General features: G+C 35.5%; 1 protein-coding gene across 2 annotated transcripts in view; it reads right to left on the bottom strand.

The window, feature by feature from the left end:
• The window catches only part of DOK6 (docking protein 6), a 430,409-nt gene that overhangs the window by 238,220 nt on the left and 164,853 nt on the right, over positions 1-27,336 (bottom strand). For both annotated transcript variants that reach the window (XM_030868146.2, XM_060310052.1), the window contains exon 3: positions 15,930-16,044. In XM_030868146.2, the coding sequence (XP_030724006.1) occupies positions 15,930-16,044 (115 nt within the window). The remainder of the gene's footprint in view (positions 1-15,929; positions 16,045-27,336) is intronic.

The raw sequence follows: 27,336 nt of genomic DNA, 5'->3' as shown, positions 1-27,336 counted from the left end.
GAACAAGATAAAACCCCAGAAAAACAACTAAATGAAGTGCAGATAGGCAATCTTCCAGAAAAAGAATTCAGAATAATGATAGTGAAGATGATCCAGGACCTCGGAAAGAGAATGGAGGCAAAGATCAAGAAGATGAAAGAAATGTTGAACAAAGACCTAGAAGAATTAAAGAACAAACAAACAGAGATGAACAATACAATAACTGAAATGAAAACTACACTAGAAGGAATCAATAGCAGAATAACTGAGGCAGCAGAACGGATAAGTGACCTGGAAGACAGAATGGTGGAATTCACTGCTGTGGAACAGAATAAAGAAAAAAGAATGAAAAGAAATGAAGACAGCCTAAGAGACCTCTGGGACAACATTAAACGCAACAACATTCGCATTATAGGGATTCCAGAAGGAGAAGAGAGAGAGAAAGGACCAGAGAAAATATTTGAAGAGATTATAGTCAAAAATGTCCCTAACATAGGGAAGTCACCCAAGTCCAGGAAGCGCAGCGAGTCCCATACAGGATAAACCCAAGGAGAAACACACTGAGACACACAGTAATCAAATTGACAAAAATTAAAGACAAAGAAAAATTATTGAAAGCAGCAAGGGAAAAATGAAAAATAACATACAAGGGAACTCCCATAAGGTTAACAGCTGATTTCTCAGCAGAAACTCTACAAGCCAGAAGAGAGTGGCATGATATGCTTAAAGTGATGAAAGAGAAGAACCTACAACCAAGATTACTCTACCCGGCAAGGATCTCATTCAGATTCGATGGAGAAATCAAAAGCGTTACAGACAAGCAAAGGCTAAGAGAATTCAGCAGCACCAAACCAGCTCTACAACAAATGCTAAAGGAACTTCTCTAAGTGGGAAACACAAAAAAGAAAAGGATCTACAAAAACAAACCCAAAACAATTAAGAAAATCGTCATAGGAACATACATATCAATAATTACCTTAAACATGAATGGTTTAAATGCTCCAACCAAAAGACACAGGCTTGCTGAATGGATACAAAAAGAGGACCCATATATATGCTGTCTACAAGAGACCCACTTCAGACATAAGGACACATACAGACTGAAAGTGAGGGGATGGAAAAAGATATTTCATGCAAATGGAAATCAAAAGAAAGCTGGAGTAGCTATGCTCATATCAGATAAAATAGACTTTAAAATAAAGAATGTTACGAGAGACAAGGAAAGACACTACATAATGATCAATGGATCAATCCAAGAAGAAGATATAACAGTTATAAATATATATGCACCCAACACAGGAGCACCTCAATACATAAGGCAACTGCTAACAGCTATAAAAGAGGAAATCAACAGTAACACAGTAATAGTGGGGGACTTTAACACCTCACTTACACCAATGGACAGATCATCCAAACAGAAAATTAATAAGGAAACACAAGCTTTAAATGACACAATAGACCAGATAGATTTAATTGATATTTATAGGACATTCCATCCAAAAACAGCAGATTACACTTTCTTCTCAAGTGTGCACGGAGCATTCTCCAGGATAGATCGCATCTTGGGTCACAAATCAAGCCTCAGTAAATTTAAGAAAACTGAAATCATATCAACTATCTTTTCTGGCCACAGCGCTATGAGATTAGAAATGAATTACAGGGGAAAAAATGTAAAAATACACAAATACATGGAGGCTAAACAATACATTACTAAATAACCAAGAGATCAGTGAAGAAATCAAAGAGGAAATCAAAAAATACCTACAGACAGATGACAATGAAAACACGATGATCCAAAACCTATGGGATGCAGCAAAAGCAATTCTAAGAGGGAAGTTTACAGTTATACAATTGTAACTCAAGAAACAAGAAAAAAATCTCAAGTAAACAACCTAACCTTACACCTAAAGAAACTAGAGAAAGAAGAACAAACAAAACCCAAAGGTAGCAGAAGGAAAGAACACATAAAGATGAGAACAGAAATAAATGAAATAGAAACAAAGAAAACAATAGCAAAGATCAAGGAAACTCAAAGCTGGTTCTTTGAGAAGATAAAATTAATAAACCATTAGTGAGGCGGATCAAGAAAAGGAGTGAGAGGACTCAAATCAATAAAATTAGAAATAAAAAAGAAGACGGCTTCCCTGGTGGCGCAGTAGATGAGAGTCCGCCTGCCGATGCAGGGGACACAGGTTCGTGCCCCGGTTCGGGAAGATCCCACACGCCGCAGAGCGGCTGGGCCCGTGAGCCATGGCCGCTGAGCCTGCACGTCCAGAGCCTGTGCTCCACAACGGGAGAGGCCACAACAGTAAGAGGCCCGCGTACCACAAAAAAAAAAAAAAAAAAAAAAGAAAGGAGAAGTTACAACAGACACCGCAGAAATACAAAGCATCGTAAGAGACTACTACAAGCAACTTTATGCCAATAAAATGGACAACCTGGAAGAAATGGACAAATTCTTAGAAAGGTATAACATTCCAAGACTGAACCAGGAAGAAACAGAAAATATGAACAGACCAATCACAAGTAATGAAATTGAAACTGTGATTAAAAATCTTCCAACAAACAAAAGTCCAGGACCAAATGGCTTGACAGGTGAATTCTATCAAACAATTAGAGAAGAGCTAACACCAGCCTTCTCAAACTCTTCCAAAAAATTGCAGATTTTTAACCGGGCTGGGCCCGTGAGCCATGGCCGCTGGGCCCGTGAGCCATGGCCGCTGAGCCGGCACGTCCAGAGCCTGTGCTCCGCAACGGGAGAGGCCTCAACAGTGAGCAGCCCGCATACTGAAGAAAAAGAAAAAAAAAGTCAACACCCATTTATGATAAAAACTCTCTAGAAAGTGGGCATAGAGGGAACCTACCTGAACATAATTAAGGCCGTATATGACAAACCCAAAGCGAACATCATTCTCAATGGTGAAAAACTGAAACCATTTCCTCTAAGATCAGGAACGAGACAAGGATGTCCACTCTCACCACTATTATTCAACATAGTTATGTAAGTCCTAGCCATGGCAATCAGAGAAGAAAAAGAAGTAAAAGGAATACAAATTGGAAAAGAAGAAGTAAAACCGTCACTGTTTGCAGATGACATGATACTATACATAGAGAATCCTAAAAATGCTACCAGAAAACTGCTAGAGCTAATCAATGAATTTGGTAAAGTAGCAGGATACAAAATTAATGCACAGAAATCTCTAGCATTCCTATACACTAATGATGAAAAATCTGAAAGACAAATTAAGGAAACACTCACATTCACCATTGCAACAAAAAGAATAAAATACCTAGGAATAAACCTACCTAGGGAAACAAAAGACCTGTATGCAGAAAACTATAAGACACTGATGAAATAAATTAAAGATGATGCCAACAGATGTAGAGGTATACCATGTTCTTGGATTGGAAAAATCAATATTGTGAAAATGACTGTACTACCCAAAGCAATCTACAGATTCGATGCAATCCCTATCAAATTGTCAATGGCATTTTTTTCCAGAACTATAACAAATCATCTAAAAATTTGTATGGTACACAAAAGACCGCGAATAGCCAAAGCAGTCTTGAGGGAAAAAAGCGGAGCTGGAGGAATCAGACTCCCTGACTTCAGATTATATTACAAAGCTACAGTAATCAAGACAATATGGTACTGGTACAAAACAGAAACATAGATCAATGGAACAAGATAGAAAGCCCAGAGATAAACCCATGCACCTATGGTCAACTAATCTATGACAAAGGAGGCAAGGATATACAATGGAGAAAAGACAGGCTCTTCAAGAACTGGTGCTGGGAAAACTGGACAGCTACATGTAAAAGAATGAAATTAGAACACTCCCTAACACCATACACAAAAATAAACTCAAAATGGATTTGAGACCTAAATGTAAGACTGGACACTATAAAACTCTTAGAGGAAAACATAGGAAGATCACTCTTTGACATAAATCACAGCAAAATCTTTTTTGATCCACCTCCTAGAGTAATGGAAATAAAAACAAAAATAAACAAATGGGACATAATGAAACTTCATAGTTTTTGCACAGCAAAGGAAACCATAAACAAGATGGAAAGACAACCCTCAGAATGGGAGAAAATATTTGCAAATAAATCAACATACAAAGGATTAATCTCTAAAATATATAAACAGCTCATGCAGCTCAATATTAAAAAAACAAACAACCCAATCCAAAAATGAGCAGAAGACCTAAATAGACATTTCTCTGAAGAAGATATATAGATGGCCAAGAAGCACAGAAAAAGCTGCTCAACATCACTAATTATTAGAGAAATGCAAATCAAAACTGCAATGAGGTACCACCTCACCAGTTAGACCAGTTAGAATGGGCATCATCACAAAATCTACAAACAACAAATGCTGGAGAAAAAGGAACCCTCTTGCACTGTTGGTGGGAATGTAAATTGATACAGCCACTATGGAGAACAGTATGGAGGTTCCTTAAAAAACTAAAAATAGAATTACCATATGATCCAGCAATCCCACTACTGGGCATATACCCAGAGAAAACCATAACTCAAAAAGACACATGCACCCCAATGTTCATTGCAGCATTGTTTACAATAGCCAGGTCATGGAAGCAACCTAAATGCCCACTGACAGACGAATGGATAAAGAAGTTGTGGTACATATATACAAAGGAATATTACTCAGTCATAAAAAGGAATGAAATTGAGTCATTTGTTGAGAAGTGGATGGATCTAGAGACTGTCATACAGAGTGAAGTAAGTCAGAAAGAGAAAAACAAATATCGTATATTAACGCATGTATGTGGAACCTAGAAAAATAGTACAGATGAACCGGTTTTCAGGGCAGAAGATGAGACACAGATGTAGAGAACAAACGTATGGGCACCAAGGGGGGAAAACCGTGGTGGAGTGGGGGTGGTGGTGTGCTGAATTGGGCGATTGGGATTGACATGTATACACTGATGTGTATAAAATTGATGATTAAGAACCTGCAGTATAAAAAAGAAACAAACAAACAAAACAACTAATACTAAACTTTCTTTGGGTATTTGTATGGAAATATGTTAATATAATTGTTTCAGATATTACATGAATTTTCTAAAAAAAAAAACAACAACAAAACCCACAAAGATATAGGATTTGGGAAATACAATGTGAATAAACTGAAATGTGATTAACTGATATCCAGGGATTTCAGGTACAAAGTAACACTTATGCAAAACTTTTTAAAAATTTAATAAGTTTATGGATATATTGTGATTTGGCTTTTGCCCAAATAGTTTTCATTTTTAATGTTGGGCAATTTATTCATGAATATTCCATTACAAATTTCAAATGGGAAAAACTATAGAAATAAGTTCATTATATTACAGAATAAATTCAATGTTTCAAATAATTATTTAGGAAATTAACCAGGTTGTTCAGACTTTAAATATTACTTGCCCTGTATTATTTGGAGATCTTTTCAGATTTCATATACTGACAAAAGATAGACATAGCTGAGCTCTTCCTTTCCTTTTCTCTTTTCCTTAATGAAGGTAACCGAATCTATTACCCAACCTCTGGGTTTCCAACATCTAAGCCATCTGTTCCTTTATTCACTAGGCATTGAACATAGTCCCAAAAAAAAAAAAAAAAAAAAAAAAAGAATGAACATGGGCTCTCTTTTCAAGGAATGGCAGAATGCAGAAATGTTCATTTGTATTCAAGAATGTTTTATTCATAGTTGTTACAGCAGACCTGGTGGGCCATGGTGATTTGCACACACAGCACACTGATCACCACCCCCCACTTCCCATCACAACACAGAGCAATCTGTTATTTGGCAATTTAAATAATTTTTCCTATGGGGCAGTCAAATTAGTCTCCCAAACTTGTTTTGAAAAACAATGATCTCTTTGAAAAACGAAGATGATAAACATATCATTATAACAAAACTTAAGTATAAACTTTACTCATTCATTAATTCAACAAATTTTTATTAGCACTGTGGTGCTGGTAATTCCAGGAGGAGAAAGACACCAGGGTTATGTCTTCATTGAGCTTAAAATCCTACAGAGCAGAGAGGTTTTGAACAAGGTACATGAAGTCCAAGTTCCAGTGCTATGGGGGAATAGAGCAGAGGTACTAAGATGAGGGGCCGGAAGCATGAGATCCTACACTGAGGATGGAAGGAAATGTAGAGATGGTTGGTTGAAGTGTGCAGGGGGCATACTAGGCTGGGGGGCTCATACAAGGTCTACACATTAGAAGGAGCAAGACACACACGTATGTACGCGTGCACACGTGTCTTTGTACTCATGAATCATACACAAGGTACATAGGTACATATTTAGGATTAGTTTTGTTGTTTGTTGTTATTGCTGTCAGTTTCTTTTTAGCATGTTAGATTATACAACTTTTTATTTCTGAAATTGTTTCTCTGATCTGTCTTTTAACTTAAAAATACATCATAGTTGACCTTACAGATAACTGATATAGAGTTAGTATTTTATTGCAAGTTTTACTGAGATAATTGTAGATTCACTTGTAATAATAACAAATACTACAGAGAGATCCTGTGTATATTTTGACCACTTTCTTCTCTCTGACCCCAATGTTAATATTTTGCAAAATTATAGTACAACATCACAACCAGGATACTGACATTGGAAGTCCACTGATTTTATTCAGATTTCTTCAGTTTTACTTGTACTTATTTGTGTGTGTGTTAAATTCTACACAATTTATCACCTTGTGGATTTGTATGTGCACCACCACAATCAAGATAACTGCTCAGGTCCAATACAAGTTTGTGTTACCCTTTTATGACCATACACTCCCTGTCTCCACACCCCCAAACCCCTACCCTAACCTCTGGCAACTAAACTGTCCTCCGTTTGTAAAATGTGTCATTTCACAAATGTTGTCTAAATGAAATCACAAAGTATATAATCTTTTGGGATTGGCTTTTTTTCACTGGGCCTAATTCACTTGAGATTCACCCAGGCTGCTGCATATATCAAACATTTGTTCCTTTTTACTGCTGAGGAGTAGTTCACGGTATGAGTATACCACAGTTTGTTGAAGGACCTCTGGGCTCTTTCTAGTTTTTGACTATTATGAATAAAGCTATTATGAACATTTTTGTACAGGTGTATATGTGTGTGTGAACATAAGTTTACTTTTTTTTTCCCTGAGATAAATGTCCAAGAGTGCAATTGCTGGATTGTGTAATAATTATATATTTAATTTTATAAGAAGCTGCCACCCACTTTCCACAGTGGCTAGACCACTTTACATTCCCACCAGCAACGTATGAGTGATCCAGTTTCCCTGCAACCTCTCAAGCATTTAGTGTTATCACTATTATTATTTTTTTAATTTCAGCCATTCAGATAGGTGCACAGTGATACCTCATTATGGTTTAATTTGCATTTCCCTGATGATTAACTTTTTAAAAACTTGCATACATTCATGGGAACGTTCACATAGGCATAATTTCATATAAATGGGATATTTTATATATACTGGGTATTTTCTTCTGTTCATTTTATTTTCTTACTTCTTTTTGCTTGCCTTTTTTTTTACCCAACTTCCTTTCTATCTACCTTGTTATCATCTCCTCCTTGCCCCAGGTAATGCTTGTTAAAAGACACACTCTTTCAATTTTTCTTTTACAAAATGGGATTATTCACTACATACTTCTCTGCTGGTTGTTTTGCTTGAAGAACTACACTTCTTAGAAATGTCTTCAGGTTAATTGGGTTAATTAGAATTCTTCCTATTGATTGCATAATATTTCATGATAAGGATATACCATAATTTATTCAATGATTTTCCTCATAGGCATTCACTTGTTTCCAATTTTCTTGTCATTACACATAATGTGTAATACACAGGATATGTTCCCAAAAAGGTTCACTGAGTCAAGGGTATGCATGTTTATAATGGCAGTTGTCAGTTTTCTTGAAAAAAATAATTGAAACATTCTCAATGGCCATTATGAGAGTACATTTTAATCTTCATTAGAAGTAAATGTGAGAGATCCTTTTAATCGTGGCTTTAATCTTGTTATTTTAGTTTTGACATCTGACTGCTTTTCAGTTTGAGTCTGTTTTCCATGTAATTTTGTCATTTTATTAAAAGATATAGACTACTCCATCTTAATATCTATCTGAAAAACATAATTTGCAAGAAAAAATACTCAAATTCCTTGTTTTTAAGTACTTCCTTTTATCCCATTGGCATGCCACGAAGCTAAGACAATTTTAAAAAATTGTGCCATGGCTTCTTAAACACTTTTACTACCATCTAAAAGCAGACTGTTACATCTACACATAAAGACATGGTTTAAAAATAAATAATACTTTCAAATTAATCATAATTTAAACTAGTTGAAAACTCTTTGCAAGAAATGCAAAAAAAAGCCTTCTTCATTTTTACACTTAGATCTTGCCACAGTCTCACTGTCAGGATATTCTTCTATTGAAATTTAAGGCCATTTTCTTTTAAAGAAGAGCCTTTCATTTCTCAAAAATCTTACATGAACCATGAAACTGCCACCACTGCCAAAAAGGAAAACAAAAGCTTCCAATTTCAGACCTGTGGGCTACAACTGTGAGTCTAAATTTCAGAATTATGTAGAAACTTAATTCAATATCATTCTTATCTGAAATAAGACGCTCTGGTATTGCTATGTACCCACAACACAATTCAGTACAAATAAAAATTGTAAAACAACAGTGAAAATTGAAACATACGAACAATAAAGAAAATGCTCTTTTATCTGTTTTGGAAAACCAATTTTCTGGTTGTTGTTAGGGTTTTTTTTTTCTTTTTTTTTAACATCTTTATTGGAGTATAATTGCTTAAAAATGTTGTATTAGTTTCTGCTGTATAACAAAGTGAATCAGCTATAGGTATATATATATCCCCATATCCCCTCCCTCTTGCGTCTCCCTCCCACCCTCCCTATCCCACCCCTCTAGGTGGTCACAAAGCACTGAGCTGATCTCCCTGTGCTATGTCGGTGCTTCCCACCATCTATTTTATTTGGTAGTGTATATATGTCAATGTCACTCTCTGACTTCGTCTCAGCTTACACTTCCCCCTCCCCGGGTCCTCAAGTTCATTCACCACATCTGTGTTTTTATTCCTGTCCTGCCCATAGGTTCTTCAGAACCATTATTTTTTTTTAGATTCCATATATATGTGTTAGCGTACGGTATTTTTCTCTTTCTGACTTACTTCAGTCTGTATGACAAACTATAGGTCCATCCACCTCACTACAAATAACTCAATTTCATTTCTTTTTATGGCTGAGTAATATTCCATTGTATGTATGTGCCACATCTTCTTTATCCATTCATCTGTCGATGGACACTTACATTGCTTCCATGTCCTGGCTATTGTAAATAGTGCTGTAAACAACATTGTGATACATGACTCCTTTTGAATTATGGTTTTCTTAGGCTATATGCCCAGTAGTGGGATTGCTGGGTTGTATGGTAGTTCTACTTTTAGTTTTTAAGGAACCTTCTTACTGTTCTCCATTGTGGCTGCATCAATTTACTTTCCCACCAACAGTGCAACAGGGTTCCCTTTTCTCCACACCCTCTCCAGCATTAATTATTTGTAGATTTTTTGATGATGGCCATTCTAACCGGTGTGAGATGATGTCTCATTATAGTTCTGATTTGCATTTCTCTAATGACTAATGATGTTGAGCATTCTTTCACGTATTTGTTGGCAATCTGTATATCTTTTCTGCAGAAATGTCTGTTTAGGTCTTCTGCCCTTTTTGGATTGGGTTCTTTGTTTTTCTGATATTGAGCTGCATGAGCTGCTTGCATATTTTGGAGATTAATCCTTGACAGTGGCTTCATTTACAAATATTTTCTCCCACTCTGAGGGTGCCTTTTCGTCTTGTTTATGGTTTCCTTTCCTGTGCAAAAGCTTTTAAGATTTATTAGGTCCCATTTGTTTATTTTTGTTTTTATTTCCATTTCTCTAGGAGGTGGATCGAAAAGGATCTTACTGTGATTTATGTAATAGATGGTTCTTCCTATGTTTTCCTCTAAGAGTTTTATGGTGTCTGGCCTTACATTAAGGTCTTTCAACCATTTTGAGTTTATTTTTGGGTACGGTATTAGGAAGTGTTCTAATTTCATTCTTTTACATATAGCTGTCCAGTTTTCCCAGCACCACTTATTGAAGAGGCTGTCTTTTCTCCATTGTATATTCTTGCCTCCCTTATCAAAAATAAGGTGACCATAGGTGCTTGGATTTATCTCTGGACTTTCTATCCTGTTCTATTGATCTATAGTTCTGTTTTTGTGCCAGTATCATACTATCTTGATTACTGTAGCTTTGTAGTATAGTCTGAAGTCTTGGAGTCTGATTCCTCCAGCTCCGTTTTTCTTTCTCAAGATTGCTTTGGCTATTGGGGGTCTTTTGTGTTTCCATACAAATTGTGACATTTTTAGTTCTCATTCTGTGAAAAATGCCATTGGTAATTTGATAGGGATTGCATTCAATGTGTAGATTGCTTTGGGTAGTAGAGTCATTTTCACAATGTTGATTCTTTCAATCCAAGAACATGGTATATCTCTCCATCTGTTTGTATCATCTTTAATTTCTTTTATCAGTTTCTTATAGTTTTCTACATACAGTTCTTTTCTCTCCTTAGGTAGGTTTATTCCTAGGTATTTTATTCTTTTTGTTGCAATGGTGAATGTGAGTGTTTCCTTAATTTGTCTTTCAGATTTTTCATCATTAGTGTATAGGAATGCAAGAGATTTCTGTGCATTAATTTTGTATCCTGCTACTTTACCAAATTCATTGATTAGCTCTAGTAGTTTTCTGGTAGCATCTTTAGGATTCTCTATGTATAGTATCATGTCATCTGCAAACAGTGACAGTTTTACTTCTTTACCAATTTGGATTCCTTTTATTTCTTTTTCTTCTTTGATTGCTGTTGCTAAAACTTCCAAAACTATGTAGAATAATAGCGGTGAGAGTGGGAAACCTTGTCTTGTTCCTGATATTAGTCGAAATGGTTTCAGTTTTTCACCACTGAGAACAATGTTGGCTGTGGGTTTGTCATATATCGCCCTTATTATGTTGAGATAAGTTCCCTCTATGCCTACTTTCTGGAGGGTTTTTATCATAAATCGGTGTTGAATTTTGTCAAAAGCTTTGTCTGCATCTACTGAAATTATCAGATTTTTTTGGCTTCAATTTGTTAATATGGTGTAGCACATTGATTGATTTGCGTATATTGAAGAATCCTGGCATTCCTGGGACAAAGCCCACTTGATCATGGTGTATGATCCTTTTAATGTGCTGTTGGATTCTGTTTGCTAGTATTTTGTTGAGGATTTTTGCATCTATGTTCATCAGTGATATTGGCCTGTAGTTTTCTTTCTTTGTGACATCTTTGGTTTTGGTATCAGGTGATGGTGGCCTCATAGAATGAGTTTGGGAGTGTTCTTCCCTCTGCTCTATTTTGGAAGAGTTTGAGAAGGATAGGTGTTAGCTCTTCTCTAAATGTTTGACAGAATTCATCTGTGAAGCCATCTGGTCCTGGGCTTTTGTTTGTTGGAAGATTTTTAACCACAGTTTCAATTTCAGTGCTTGTGATGGGTCTGTTCATATTTTCTATTTCTTCCTGGTTCAGTAATGTTAGGTTGTGCTTTTCTAAGAATTTGTCCATTTCTTCCAGGTTGTCCATTTTATTGGCATACAGTTGCTTGTAGTAGTCTCTCATGATCCTTTGTATTTCTGCAGTGTCAGTTGTTACTTCTCCTTTTTCATTTCTAATTCTGTTGATTTGAGTCCTCTCCGTTTTCTTCTTGATGAGCCTGGCTAATGGTTTGTCAGTTTTGTTTATCTTCTCAAAGAACCAGCTTTTACTTTTACTGATCTTTGCTATTGTTTCCTTCATTTTTTTTTTTTCATTTATTTCTGATCTGATCTTTATGATTTCTTTCCTTCTGTTAACTTTGGGGTCTTTTTGTTCTTCTTTCTCTAACTGCTTTAGGTGTGAGGTTAGGCTGTTCATTTGAGATTTTTCTTGTTTCTTGAGGTTGGATTGTATTGCTATAAATTTCCCTCTTAGAACTGCTTTTTGCTGCATCCCATAGGTTTTGGGGCATCGTGTTTTCACTGTCATTTGTTTCTAGGTATTTTTTTTTATTTCCTCTTTGATTTCTTCAGTGATCTATTGGGTATTTAGTAGTGTACTGTTTAGCCTCCATGTGTTTGTATTTTTAACAGTTTTTTCCCTGTAATTGATATGTAGCCTCATAGCATTGTGATTGGCAAAGATACTTGATAAGATTTCAGTTTTCTTAAATTTACTAAGGCTTGACTTGTGATCCAAGATATGATCTATCCCAGAGAATGTTCCATAAGCACTTGAGAAGAAAGTGTATTCTGTTGTTTTTGGATGGAATGTCCTATGAATATCAATTAAGTCCATCATGTTTAATGTGTCATTTAAAGCTTGTGTTTCCTTATTTTTCATTTTGGATTATCTCTGCATTGGTGAAACTTGGGTGTTAAAGTCCCCTATTATGATTGTGTTACTGTTGATTTCCCCTTTTATGGCTGTTAGCATTTGTCTTATGTATTGAGGTGCTGCTATGTTGGGTGCATAAATATTTACAACTGTTATAAATTCTTCTTAGATTGATCCTTTGATCATTACGCAGTGTCCTTCTTTGTCTCTTGTAAGAGTCTTTTATTTAAAGTCTGTTTTGTCTGATATGAGAATTGCTACTCCAGCTTTCTTTTGATTTCCATTTGCATGGAATATCTTTTTCCATCCCCTCACTTTCAGTCTGTATGCGTCCCTAGGTCAGAAGTGGGTCTCTTGTAGACAGCATATATACATGTCTTGTTTTTGTATCCATTCAGCCAGTCTATGTCTTTTGGTTGGAGCATTTAATCCATTTACATTCAAGGTGATTATTGATATGTATGTTCCTATTACCATTTTCTTAATTGATTTGGGGTCACTTTTGTGGGTCTTTTTCTTCACTTCTGTTTCCTGCTTGGAGAAGTTCCTTTAGCATTTGTTGTAAAGCTGGTTTGGTGGTGCTGAATTCTCTTAGCTTTTGCTTGTCTGTAAATCTTTTGATTTCTCTGTCGAATCTGAATGAGATCCTTGCCGGGTCGAGTAATCTTGGTTGTAGGTTTTCTCCTTTCATCACTTTAAATATGTACTGCCACTCTCTTCTGGCTTGCAGGGTTTGTGCTGAAAGATCACCTTTTAACATATGGGGATTCCCTTGTATGCTCTTTGTTGCTTTTCCCTTGCTGCCTTTAATATTTTTTCTTTGTATTTAGTTTTTGATAGTTTGATTAATATATGTCTTAGCGTGCTTCTCTTTGGGTTTATCCTGTATGGTACTCTCTATGCCTCCTATACTTGACTATTTCCTTTCCCATGTTAGGGAAGTTTTCAACTATAATCTCTTCAAATGGTTTCTCAGTCCCTTTCTTTTTCTCTTCTTCTTCTGGAACCCCTATAATTCGAATGTTGGTGCGTTTAATGTTGTCCCAGAGGTCTCTGAGACTGTCCTCAATTCTCTTCATTCTTTTTTCTTTATTCTGCTCTGTAGTAATTATTTCCACTATTTTATCTTCCAGGTCACTTATTCGTTCTTCTGCCTCAGTTATTCTGGTATTGATTCCTTCTAGAGAATTTTAAATTTCATTTATTGTGTTGTTCATCATTGTTTGTTTGCTCTTTAGTTCTTTTAGGTCCTTGTTAAATGTTCTTGCATTTTGTCTATTCTACTTCCAAGATTTTGGATCATCTTTACTATCATTACTCTGAATTCTTTTTCAGCTAGACTGCCTATTTCCTCTTCATTTGTTTGGTCTGGTGGGTTTTTACCTTGCTCCTTCATCTGCTTTGTGTTTCTCTGTCTTCTCATTTTGCTTAATTTATTGTGTTTGGGGTCTCCTTTTCGCAGGCTGCAGGTTTGTAGTTCCTATTGTTTTTTGTGTCTGCCCCCGTGGGTAAGGTTGGTTCAGTGGGCTGTGTAAGTTTCCTGGTGGAGTGGACTAGTGCCTGTGTTCTGGTAGATGAGGCTGGATCTTGTCTTTCTGGTGGGCAGGACCACATCCAGTGCTGTGTTTTGGGGTGTCTGTGAACTTATTATGATTTTAGGCAGTCTCTCTGCTAATGGGTGGGGTTGTGTTCCTGTCTTGCTAGTTGTTTGGCATAGGGTGTGCAGCACTGTAGCTTGCTGGTCACTGAGCGGAGCTGGGTCTTAGCATTGAGACGGAGATTTCTGGGAGAACTCTCGCCGTTTGATATTACGTGGGGCCAGGAGGTCTCTGGTGGTCCAATGTCCTGAACTCGATTCTCACACCTCAGAGGCTCAGGCCTGACCCCCTGCCGGAGCACCAAGACCCTGTCAGCCACACGGCTTTTGGGAAGTCTAAGATCTTCTGCCAGCATTCAGTAGGTCTTCTGTAGGAGTTGTTCCATATGTAGACATATTTTTGATGTATTTGTGGGCAGGAAGGTGATCTCCACATCTTACTCCTCTGCCATCTTGAAGGTCCTCCTCTGGTTGTTGTTAGTTTTAATATGCAACATTGTTTAAGAGCTCAGAGAAAAGTGAGCTTGTGCAGTTGTAGACAATGAACAAGAAGGCACAATCTTAATATATGATACCAGCAAGTTTGGGATGGGTTCTACTACCACATGGGGATTTATATTACCAGTTAACAGACTTCTAGGCAACCGCCAAACAGACATTTTTTGGGTTTTTTTTTGGCCGTATGTGGGCCTCTCACCGCAGTGGCCTCTCCCGTTGCGGAGCACAGGCTGAGGATGCGCAGGCCCAGCGGCCATGGCTCACGGGCCCAGCCGCTCCACGGCATGTGGGATCCTCCCAGACCGGGGCACGAACCCGTGTCCCCTGCATCAGCAGGCGGACTCTCAACCACTGCGCCACGAGGGAAGCCCCCAAAAGACAGTTTTTAATGATGGAATGAGGTCAGATGACTAGTGAAGCAAGGCACATAAAAGGAATAAAGGCATTGAAGGAAAGAGGAACACTTTGATACACTCTAATTCAATTGAGCAAAGCTAAGATAAGTGTAGGTGAAGAGGTATGAGCAATTTATTTAGGCAAAGTGACTTTATGTTTTTGAATAACATAACCCGGTAATAAATATACCTATAAACTTTAACTATAAATACAGAAACGTTACTCCCTTTTAAAAATTACTCAACAAAGCTTCTCCTAAAGACTCATCTATTATTTGAAATTCACATCTTTCAAACCCTTAGTGCTTTTTGCTTCCACGCATTATAAAATGAATACACCATTTCCCTGAGCAAAATCTTTAAAAAACTATAATAAGCCAATTAATATATTACACAGCACAGGGATTCCAAAATCAAAAACACTGCAAGTTCCAACAATAACCTGCCTTGTGACTCAGTAATGCCAGAGTGTTTTATGAACTGGGATGCTAAAGTTCAACCTGAAAGGTATTTCACTGTAATACTGAGAATCCATGAAGGCAACCAGTCACTCAAAGTTCTGTTTTGAGACGTTTGGGGACTGCGGCTGTGCCGTGCCACACTCCTGCACAGCAGCACTGTTATCGTGCTACCAACTGCCTCCAGCTGCACACTCAGCAAGGACCAGAACACACAGCACGCGCTTGCCCTAACGGCTTCTCACCGGCATTGTTTATTTAGTTCTCCGAGCTTGAAAGGAAACCTCAAGAGTCCTCAGACCATCTGGGAGCAAAAGCCCGACACATAATAAACAAGCACCCAAAACATCTGTAGAAATAGATACACTGAGCTTCTTACTAAAGCCTTCCACAGCACATTCTCATCACAATAAGCCATCCTATTCAGTGGTAGATCTTAATCCATCTGGGCTATTGTCTCAGAAGCAATTCCATATCTTCAAGCTGGAGACAAGGCTATAATTGCTTACCTGACTCACAGGCAAATGTCTTTGACGTTTCATCATGAAAGATAATTGCCACTGCATGCTTCTTTGTCTCTCGAGGCAGCCTGGTTATATTTTTGATGTTGTGCAGTTCAGTTACCTCGAAAGAAAAATATTTTTAACTTAGTGTACAGTACATGCTATATATATATATCGGTGATTACACAAAATGATCAGTTATTACTGTCTTAAGCCACTTTCCAATGGCTATTTTTACTTGGTAGCCAGGTATGATGTACTGGGTGAAAGGAACTGCTGTAAATAGGCCTTTAGTCATGTGGTGGTCAGGTGTAGGCGAAGGGACGTGTTCCACAGTCCTGTCATTAGGTCTCAGTCTTTAGCGAGCCTGTGCCTCTGGACTGTGAGCTTAACAAGTGTTTCTCAGTCCTCCCCAACCATAGGTGGGAGAGGATGGCTAGAGTGGGCCCTTGTCTTTAACAAGGGTACCAAGGGTACCAGTTTTGACTTGATCAATGTTCAATGCTTTCACTTTATCACACATTATAACTGAAAATGAAGGGTTTTGATGAAGGGAAATGATTTAATTCCATTTATGATTCACAATGCCAAGCACTATCAATCACTAACTAGTGTTCTAAGTGAAGAAAGATAAACAGATATATATTTAAAAAATTTTGCTCCTCCATTTGTGAAGATGATACCTCTGATGTTGATTAGGATATACTAGTATAAAAATAGTTTAAATGACCAATTCATAGCTAAAAATTGTACTGATGACACATAATATCTGTAAAATAAAACTATGTGGCTACTTGTTAAAGAGCTTTATGCTTTTTGTCATATTTCCTTTTAAAATCTGTAGTGATCTAGACTTCTAGCCTCATAAAATAACATGCTTATCACTCAGTGTTGCTGTGTAGGCTGTCCATAGGGGCCCTTTTGTTCTTTGTCACAATGAATTTACAGTCTACTGTCTAAATTCTACATTGCAGGAAAATTCATTTTAATATATCTTCTCTTCATATTTGTTTTTTTCTCTCTCCTCGTCATTATCTCATTTAAGATTAACATGCAAAATTAAAATGGGTAAGATAAGTGATTTTAAGTTAAATAAACTAAAAATTATTTGCTTCATATATATGCATATATATAAATACCTATATGTATTGATTTGTGAATTATACATATACTATATCTATCTATCTACCTACCTACCTACCTATCTATTTGGAAATACTCATTTTCCCTTCCAGTAAAGAATAATTAGACACTAATATCTTACAATGTCTGAGGTCTAATACTCTGGGGAGAAAGATGAGAATTTTTTTTTGGAACAATGATTTGCATATTATATTTAAAGTACATTAAAGCATGTTCTCAATGATAAATTCTTGAATGTTTAAACGATTTGATAACTGACTCAAGTAATATTTAAGCCAAATTTTTTTCTAACATAGTAAGTTAAAGATTTTAAAAAGAGATATTATTTTCAAGCGTTATTAATTTTAAATAAACAAATGATCTTAATAAAATTAAATGGAGACTAAAAGCAATGAAGATTATGTGTTGCTTAAGAACTGATGCAATTTATGTCAGGTGAGCATGAAGTGATATGCTGCTATGTACATTATATATAATATCTAGTTGTACCAAACAATATCATAAAAACATTTACTATTCTGCTCAAAGGTCTTTCCAAATATGTTTATTTACAAATATAAAAGAATATTGGAACAGATATCGTAGATTACATCTTTTTTTGTCACCTCATCGCAAAAAATCAACAGAACAAATTAATAAATACCCTAGCAAAATGCAGCAAGCACTAGAGATCTAACTTTAGTGCCTTAGGCAATCTGACAGATGATGTAGTTCAAACAAAGTGTTTGCTCTTCTGTAACATTTACATTTAGAAATGCAGAGAACCTCTTCAAGCAGACATTGTTACACTGGTTTCCACAACAGTGCAAGGCTTTTTGTTGTTGATCAATAGTGCGATGCCACCCACTTCAGTGTGTGCCCTAACACACTGAAGAGATGCCAGAAAGCAAAATACTCATGAGGAGCATAAAATTCCACTTCTCAGATTGTCTTGGTTAGGAAATTCAAGTGTTATACTAGATTATAAAATGTTACAAAATCATACCAGAAGGTACCAAAATCATACTTCGAAGATTTTCTAAGGAGTTGGTATACCTTTGGAATTTGATATATCTTTAATTCAAAATATATTTTAAAAATATTTAAAATCATAACAATTTACGTCAAGATATATTTGAGTCTCCTGTCCTCACTTTTCACTCTCAGTACTATATGATTTTACCATCCAGTACAAAACTATTTGTATTTTCTTACATGAAGACAATTTTTAAAAGAATGTCTTTAAATGTTTTAAAATAAAAATGTTTTTATTAGTCTAAAACCTAACAATGTGACATAAAAGTAATTATGAACTTTTATTAAGATTGTGAAATCCTAGAGCATTTCAATAAAATATATCAATAAATTATTACATCAATTAACAATTCAATCCATATATCTGAAATATTGATTTTTCATATTGCTATAAAAGGACAAAATTTTAAAGTTTAATAATAAAACATTAAAATAATTACTTTAAATATGAAATCAACAGAATTTAATTAAAGGAAAAATTACTTGAAAATAATTCTGGTTGTTCAAGTCTAAGCCAATAAATGCCACAGTCAATAATTAAAATATTGAGGTCTAATAAGTGATAGAAGTAAAGCCTAAATATAAACATACCTAAATGATGACTTTGCTACCTGGTGTTATTTAATATTTATTTCAAGGAGCAATCCCCAAGGAATTCATAGTGATAAGAGTCAGAGGTAGAGTGTTCAAAGAAAAAACACATAATATTTTTCTGTAGGACTTCATAACATAGTTGGGGCGATAATATTACAAATGATGGTGATAAACCCTGTGATAGCCAAACAAACACAGAAGAAGAAAGTCTGTATTTCTGTAACCAAGTTGTGCATTGGTCACCTGTACCAATCAATGTTACAAAAAAACCTGGATTTTAAAGCATAAGTTAAAAAAGTATATAGACAGCTTACAACCTTACTCTCCTGCCCTATTTTGTTCATGTGGCTTATATCTATTAATGATCACAATAAGAAATATTAGTACTTATAAAGTATTCAAAATTTTTTTATTAATATGTTTAAAACTAATAATAAACCATTTTATGATAACACAAGTACTATTTTAAAATTTTAAAAATTTTCTTAAATAGGCAAAGAGTGTTAATGTTTTTACATTTTTGCAAAACTCAATATCTGGCTTAAGAGAAGACAGCTTGATACTCATTTCTGCTTCTGAATTCAGATACATGGTTTTGATTATGTATATACAGAAAATAAGTCCTCACACAGACATGAAGTTGCAAAAGGGAAGAATAGTTTAAGAGCATTTTCAGCCAACTGTAGATATTCTTCAATTCTGTCTCCAAAGTTGACATATTTCTTTTAAAGGTTACTACCACGGGGGGTCTGACATAGTGTCATACACGTTTTACAATCTGTTGCATTAAAATCCATAGGTCTCTTTTCACCTTTGACTGATTTTGGGTAAAACACTGGTTCACTGAGTTATGAAGATCTTATAAATGTCAACATATTTCATTATCAATATAAAAAATTCATCAATATCACCCTTGGTTTCCCCAAAAAAAGTCTGTAAGTTTTGAGAAGTTGTTAAGCTCAAGAATGCAGACACAGTAGGTGTCCAAATTTTAATTTTCATCTGAAAACTTAAAATTTAGCTTTGTTAATAAATACTGTCAATTGTTTTCTTTGAAGACAGGCTCATTTAGTTCATTTTTGAGAAAATGTCTGAGAATTACCCAAGACTGAATAACCATATTTTTTCTGTCAATCACACTTTCATTAAAATAGATGTTCTGTGAAAAAAAATTTTTGCCAGTTTGCTTGTAATTTCAACAATCACACAAGTGCTCCCCCTGGAGATAATCATTTCATGTCAGTATGTAGCAGATGTGTTTTATGGGTTCTTACCATTTTTTCACATACAGTATTAAAAAGATGTACTTAAAGGTCTAGATTTAATAAAGTTATTTTTATTGTTTCATCCATATGATCCCTAAGTAAAATGAAAATACAATTGAAATATGTTTTGTTTGTTCATTTGCTTATTTGGGTGAATATATGATGGTAAAGAATACAATGACTTTAGTTGCATTTATTTTTACTGCTTTGCTTAAGCCTTTGGTGTCATATCCAAAAAAATAACTGTCAAAACCAATGTCAAGGAGATTTTCCCCTATGTGTTTTCCTAGGAATTTTATTGTTTTGGGTCTTACATTTAAGACTTTAATCCATTTTGAGTTGATTTTTGTGTAAGGTGTAAGAGAAGGTTCCAATTTCATTCTTTTGCATGTGCATATCCAGTTTTCCCAGCAACAATTATTGATGACACTATCCCTTTCCCATTGTCTCCCCTTGGCACTCTTGTTGAAAATTAGTTGATGAAATATATATATATATATATATATATATGTATGTGTATATATATATATATATATAATTTCTGGGCTCTCTATTCTGTTCCACTGGTATCTTTGTCTACTTCTATGCCATTGTCATACTGTTGTGATTACTATAGCTTTGTAATATAATTTTAAATGAGGAAGTGTGATTGCCTAAAGCTTTCTTAAGATTGCTTTGGCTCTTCAAGGACTTTTGTGGTTTGATACAAATTTTAGAATTGTTTTTTCTAATTCTGTGAAAAATGCTTTTGGAATTTTGATAGCAATGGACTGAATATTGTATATTGCTTTGGGAAGTATTGATGTTTTAACAATATTAATTCTTCAGTCTATGAACACAGGATATTTCTATTTATACCTGCTTCAATTTTTTTCATCAGTGTGTAATAGTTTTCAGTGTACAGGTCTTTTACCTCCTTAGTTAAATTTATTCTTAAGTATTTCATTTTTTTGATACTATTGTAAATGGGATTGTTTTCTTGATTTCCTTTTTGGAGATATCATCACTGGTATAAAAAAATGCAACTGATTTTTGTATGTTGACTTTTTATCCTACAGCTTTACTGATTCATTTATTATTTCTAACATTTTTTATGGAGTCTTTAGGTTTTCCATATATAGGATCATGTCATCTGCAAAAAGCAATAATTTTACTTCTTCCTTTCTGATTTTGATGTCTTTTATTTCTCTTTCTTATCTTATTGCTCTTTCTATTACTTCCAGTACTATTTTGAATAGAAGTGGTGAGAGTTGGCATCCTTGTCTTTACCATATCTTAGAGTAAAAGCTTTCAGTTTTCCTCCATTGATTATGATGTTAGCTGTGGGCCTTTCATAAATGGGCTTTATTTTGTTGAGGAAATTTTCTTCTGTACCTATTTTGTTGAGAGGTTTTTTTAAAAATTATGAATGGATTTTTGACTTTGTCAAATATTTTTTTCTGCAGCCATTGAGATGATCACGTTTTTTATCTTTCATTTTTTAATGTCGAGTATTTCATTGATTGATTGATGTGCATATGTTAAACCAACTTTGCATCCCAGAGATAAATCCCACTTTGTCGTTATGTATAATCTTTTTGATGTGCTGTTGAATTCAGTTTGCTAGTATTTTATTGTGGATTTTTGCATCCACAGAGATATTGACCTTTCTTTTCTTGTGGTTTCTTTGTCTTTGCTTGCCTTTGGTATCAAGGTGATGCTGGCCTCATAAAAGGCCAGCGTTTGGAAGTAATTCATCTACTTCTGTTTTTTAAAAAGTTTCTGCACAGCAAAGGAAGGAATCAATGAAATGAAAAGGCAACCTACAGATTGGGAGAAAATATTCATAAACCATATATTTGATAAAAGATTAATATCCCAGGGCTTCCCTGGTGGCGCAGTGGTTGAGAATCTGACTGCCAATGCAGGGGACACGGGTTCGAGCCCTGGTCTGGGAAGATCCCACATGCTGCGGAGCAACTAAGCCTGTGAGCCACAACTACTGAGCCTGCGCGTCTGGAGCCTGTGTTCTGCAACAAGAGAGGCCGCAATAATGAGAGGCCCGCACAAAGTGATGAAGAGTGGCCCCCGCTGGCCAGAACTAGAGAAGGCCCTCGCACAGAAATGAAGACCCAACACAGCAAAAATAAATAAATTAATTAATAAACTCCTACCCCCAACATCTTAAAAAAAAAGGATTAATATCCCAAACATATAAGGAATACATGTACAATACTCAATAGCTAAAAACAAAACAAAACCAAATAACCTAATTAAAACATGGGCACAGGACCTAATAGATGTTTTTCCAAAGAAGACACACAAATGGCCAACCAACATGAAAAAGGTGTCCAACATCACTAATCATTAGGGAAATGCAAATCAAAACCATAAGGAGATATCACCTCATACCTGTTAGGAGGGCTGTTATCAGAAAGTTAAAAGATACGTGTTGGAGAGGATGTAGAGCAAAGGGAGCCGTGGTACACTGGTAGTGGAAATCTAAACTGGTACAGCCACTATGGAAAACAGTATGGATGTTCCTCAAAAATTAAAAATAGAACTACCACATGATCCATCAATCCCTCTTCTGGGCATACACCCAAAGGAAATGAAATCAGTACATCAAAGAGATATCTGCGATCCCATGTTCATTGCCGCATTATCCACAATAGCCAAGATAGGGAAACAATGTAAGTGTCTGTCAATGAATAAATTGTGATATACATATAACATATAAAATATGAATATTATTCAGCGCTAAAAGAAAGAGATCTGGCCGTTTGTGACATCACACATGAACTTGGAAGACACTATGCTAAGTGAAATAAGCCAGACAGAGAAAGTAAAACACTGTATGATCTCACTTGTGGAATCTAAAAAAGTCGAATACATGGAAGCAGAGCAGAATAGTAGTTAATGGTGTGGCAAGTGGGGAAATATTGGTGAAAGGATACCTAGTTGCGGGTATGTAGGGTGTTAAGTCTAGAGATCTAATGTACAGCATGATGACTATAGTTAATAATACTATATTGTATTATGTATTGTATTGTGACCAGATTTCAGGTGCTCTCACCACACACACACACAGAGACACACACACACAAGGTTAACTATGTGAGGAGATGGCTATGTGAATTAGCTTGACTCTAGTCATCATTTTACTATGTATATGTAAACCAAAGCAGCATGGTGTACACCTTAAATATACACAAATTTTACCTTTTAAAAAAGAATACAGTAACTACTACTATTGTTTGGAGCCATTGCCTTGATTTGTGCTGCAGTTTTACCTATTATTGCCTTTGCACCAAAACAAAGTGAAAATGACAAGTAATATATTAGTACTATGATGGAAAGAGTGTTGTCTTCATGGGCCACTCTGAGATCCACTGCTCCAAATATAGCTTTGTCCCAGGCCCACAACACCTGCTCTGTCATAAAACTCTGTCAAAGTCTACTTCATGAGCTCTCTTACTCCTTCCCTTCCACAACTTCACTACTCATCCAGACTCTCACTCTTTCTATCTTAAATATTTCCATTATTTTTCCATCAGCTGTCATACTCTTCATCTTCCATTATCTTGTTCACACTGATTGTAGACTAATATTGTTAATCCAAACATTTGATGCTGCCCCTCACGGCCTTAAAACCATTTAATAACACCTCAAAATTAAGTTCTCACTCCTTAGCAAGGACTTGACAACTTTAATGACTCAGTTCCTACCTGTACATCTAAACTCATCTTTCTCTACACCAACTCTGAACACAAGTTGTGTTCCAGCCATATACAAAATCCTTCAATTTTCCTGAATAGAAACATGCTATTGAAAGGTTAGGTAGTCTTTCACAGAATAATCTTCTTGGGGTTCCCGGTTCCTTCATCTTCCTGTCAAGCTCACAATCATTCATCAAGACCAATGGCAAGCCTCCCTTAGTCTCTCCTGAATGACTCATGCATGGTTAATAACTTATCCCTGTTGGTGATGGAGGGGTGGGATGTTTCTCAAGACCTTGACAGCTTGATCTGAATTTAGATGGCTCCTTGGCTCATTATGAAACCTGGTTGTGTTCTTACACTGGACTCAGTAAGTAAATTATTGAGTTGTTCCTTTACTAATTCATGTCATTTATTTATTAATTCTTTAACATAACTAGACTTCAACATAGGATTTTTTTTTTTTTGCATCTTGACTATATGCTTTTCACAGTGAAGACCAGTAGGCATCTGTTAAGTGATTATTTCTTTCATATTTGATGAGAGAAGAAAAGACTAAAGATAAAGAAGAGGATAGCATACAGCTGCGTTGGGCTATATGTTCTGAAAGGGAGGGCATACTTCTATGTATAACTTATGAGGTAAGTCAGAAAGAGAAAAACAAATATTGTATATTAAGACATATAAGTGTAATCTAGAAAAATGGTATAGATAATTTTATTTGCAAAGCAGAAATAGAGACACAGACATAGAGAACAAACATATGGCTACCAAGGGGGAAGGGGGTGGGTGGGATGAATTGGGAGAATGGGATTGACATATATACTCTACTATGTATAAAATAGATAACTAACGAGAACCTACTGTATAGCACAGGGAACTCTACTCAATACTCTGTGGTAACCTAAATGGGAAGGAAATCCAAAAAAAGAGTGGATATATGTATACGTATAGCTGATTCTCCTTGCTGTACAGTAGAAGCTAACACAACATTGTATAGCAGCTATACTCCAATAAAAATTAATATAAAAGAGAACAAACATCAGAGAAGCTGCTTCACTTGTACATCAAAATGGTTAACTAGATTTTACTTGTTCTACTATTACTTAGTTTGGTAGAACTTTCAGGAAGAATTTGATATGGTTTGAAGGACATAGTGATATTTTTTCCAATTAAGCCCAAGTTTTTCAGAGGGATTTTATTTGCATACTAGCAACAGTTAGAATAAACAAATTAATGTTTATTGCACAATTTAAAAATCATCATACTTTTTATGTTATATACCTTTTCCCTTAGCATAACTGTGCAAATTAAACTAAATATTAGCATTCAATGCAGATCTTACAAGTATAAAATTAATTTTCACTATTTAGTACACAGATAAAAAGTTGAAAAAAGCATATTTACTGAAATTATTTTTTGCTTTAAAGTGTCTTATCAATTTACTGTCATGACAATTGAGATCAGATACTGCCTATTTAGGCACTCAGTTTCTTTCTTTAAACCTAATCTTATTTTGAAAAGTAAAAGACATTAACTTTCAGATTTTTTTCAAGTATATTTAAATGAATTTGAAAATAAATTGCACTCCTCTTTCTTATTAATCTTACTAATAATTCTTCTCAATCCTGACATTTTACTAATCTTCTATGGTTGTTCTAATTAAGTCAGAGTTTTGAGTTTTGAGAATAGACATCTTTAGGAGCTAGTTTAATAAAATTCACTTTATTAGGATAGAGAATATTGATTTTCCAATAAGAAAAAAAGGTGGAAGTTTTACTGAAGTTTTAACTTATTACAATTAATACATATCAATCTCCTTTGAAAGCTTGAGTCCTAAGTTTTCATAATGCTAATTTAAATATTGGTGTTATCCTATACACTGTATACTTCAATATTCTGGTCATAATATTTGCATAGAAATTTTATAATTGCTTCCTTTCAATATAATTTGTATCAATTTTCCAATAGCTGCTTCCTTACATTTGTCTCCTGTCACTGAATAATATGAATGTGTACCACTGAAAAACTCAATATAACTCATTTTTTAAGCTCCTTGTGACAGATATCATGTACTCTGATACAGACCTACCATGCTTACTATTTGACAATCCCAACATGCTCATAATCAATAATTACAAGTTCAGTCTTTTAAATCTTTGAAAGACTTAAGGTCTCTCAAATATTAAACTACATTATGAAATGCATCTTCTAGAAAAAAATAACTATGGATAAAATTACATTAGAATTAAAATTAACTATAGTAGTCACCATTGGCTGTCTACTCAGCATCCAGTTCCAGTTCCTTCATTCATAACAGAATCTGATTTTTTTCAGTTATGCACCCCTACATCATGCAGCCCAAGTGCCCTGGTAGGCATCTCTCACCCCTAGTATCATGGTGGAACTTGTTACTCCTAGGGTCACAGTCTCCTTGCTTGTGATTAGTTTAAGAAAGAGAACATGACCTGAATATAACCAATGACTTGTGAACAGAAGTCTTCTGGTGGCTTCGGACAAATGTTTTCTTATCTGGAGGTAACCTCCAGATAAAACTAGCCCCCTTCTCCAGTGGATGTTGTCCTGTCTGGATGTCATAATTCAGAGATGCTACAGTTATCATTCTACTAGATCGAAGGTGAAGGCAACTCTAAGGATGGCAAAGCAGAGATAGGAAAGAAAAAAAACGAACCCAGGTCCTTAATTTTCATTCTTAAGCAGAATCAAGAATGAACCAAACCCTGAAGCCATTTTCTTTTTCTGGACATGCTGTAATATGAGAAAATGCTCTTCTTTAAGTTGTTTGAATTGGGGTTTCTGTTATTTTCAGCCAAAAACATTCTAACTTATAAAACAGAGAGCTAAGCTTTCCTCATTTAACAATGGGAAATTGCTGTCCCTGTCTGGGTGGCCGTCCTACAGTTAGAGTGATGACCAGAATCAGGGCCATGCCTCCTGCTTCTCACACTAGTGGTCTTTCCACCAACTTATGCAATAGCTATTGCTCTGAAATTCATGCTATTTAATAATGGCAAATAATGGCTAATCGAGAAGTTATTACAGGAAGGAGAATTCAACTATCAAAGAGACCCAAATTGTAGGAATGATGAAAGGAATCCCAGAAAAACTCATTACCTTATTACCCCAAAATATTTTGACGTTGTCTATTATAAAAAATAATAAAGATAATCTATTTTCAGGGCTAAGAAATGCAGAACATTAGTACAAAGGAAAAATAAGCACTAAAATAGGAAATGTACATACGTCTTTCTCTCCTCTTCTCTCCCTCCCTCTCTCTCTGTCTCTCTCTCAACATGTGTAAATTTAGTGTCTAATAATATGTTTCACTAACTTAAGAACAAAAAGGCATGAAACAGCTCAGTCAGCCCTAGCATCATTCTCACTCTGAGAGGCACAGATTTGCTACACAGATACTAACAGAGACTCTACAGCTTCTAGGACTTTACTTACTAGATGCACAATTTAAAATCTTTTAATTACAGTAATGGTTGAATAGCAGCCCACTAAAAGACATGTCCAAGTCCTAAGCCCCAGAACCTGTGAATGGGACCTTATTTGGGAAAAGGGTCTTTGCAGCTGTAATTAAGCGAAGGACCTTGAGAGGAGATCACCCTGGATTCAGTGTGGGCCCCACAGCCAATGACCAATGTCCTTAGAAGAGCAGAGGGAGCTTTGAGG

Source organism: Globicephala melas, chromosome 13, assembly GCF_963455315.2.
Source record: "Globicephala melas chromosome 13, mGloMel1.2, whole genome shotgun sequence".
NCBI classification, from domain to species: domain Eukaryota; kingdom Metazoa; phylum Chordata; class Mammalia; order Artiodactyla; family Delphinidae; genus Globicephala; species Globicephala melas.
This window is presented reverse-complemented; position numbering and strand designations above follow the sequence as displayed.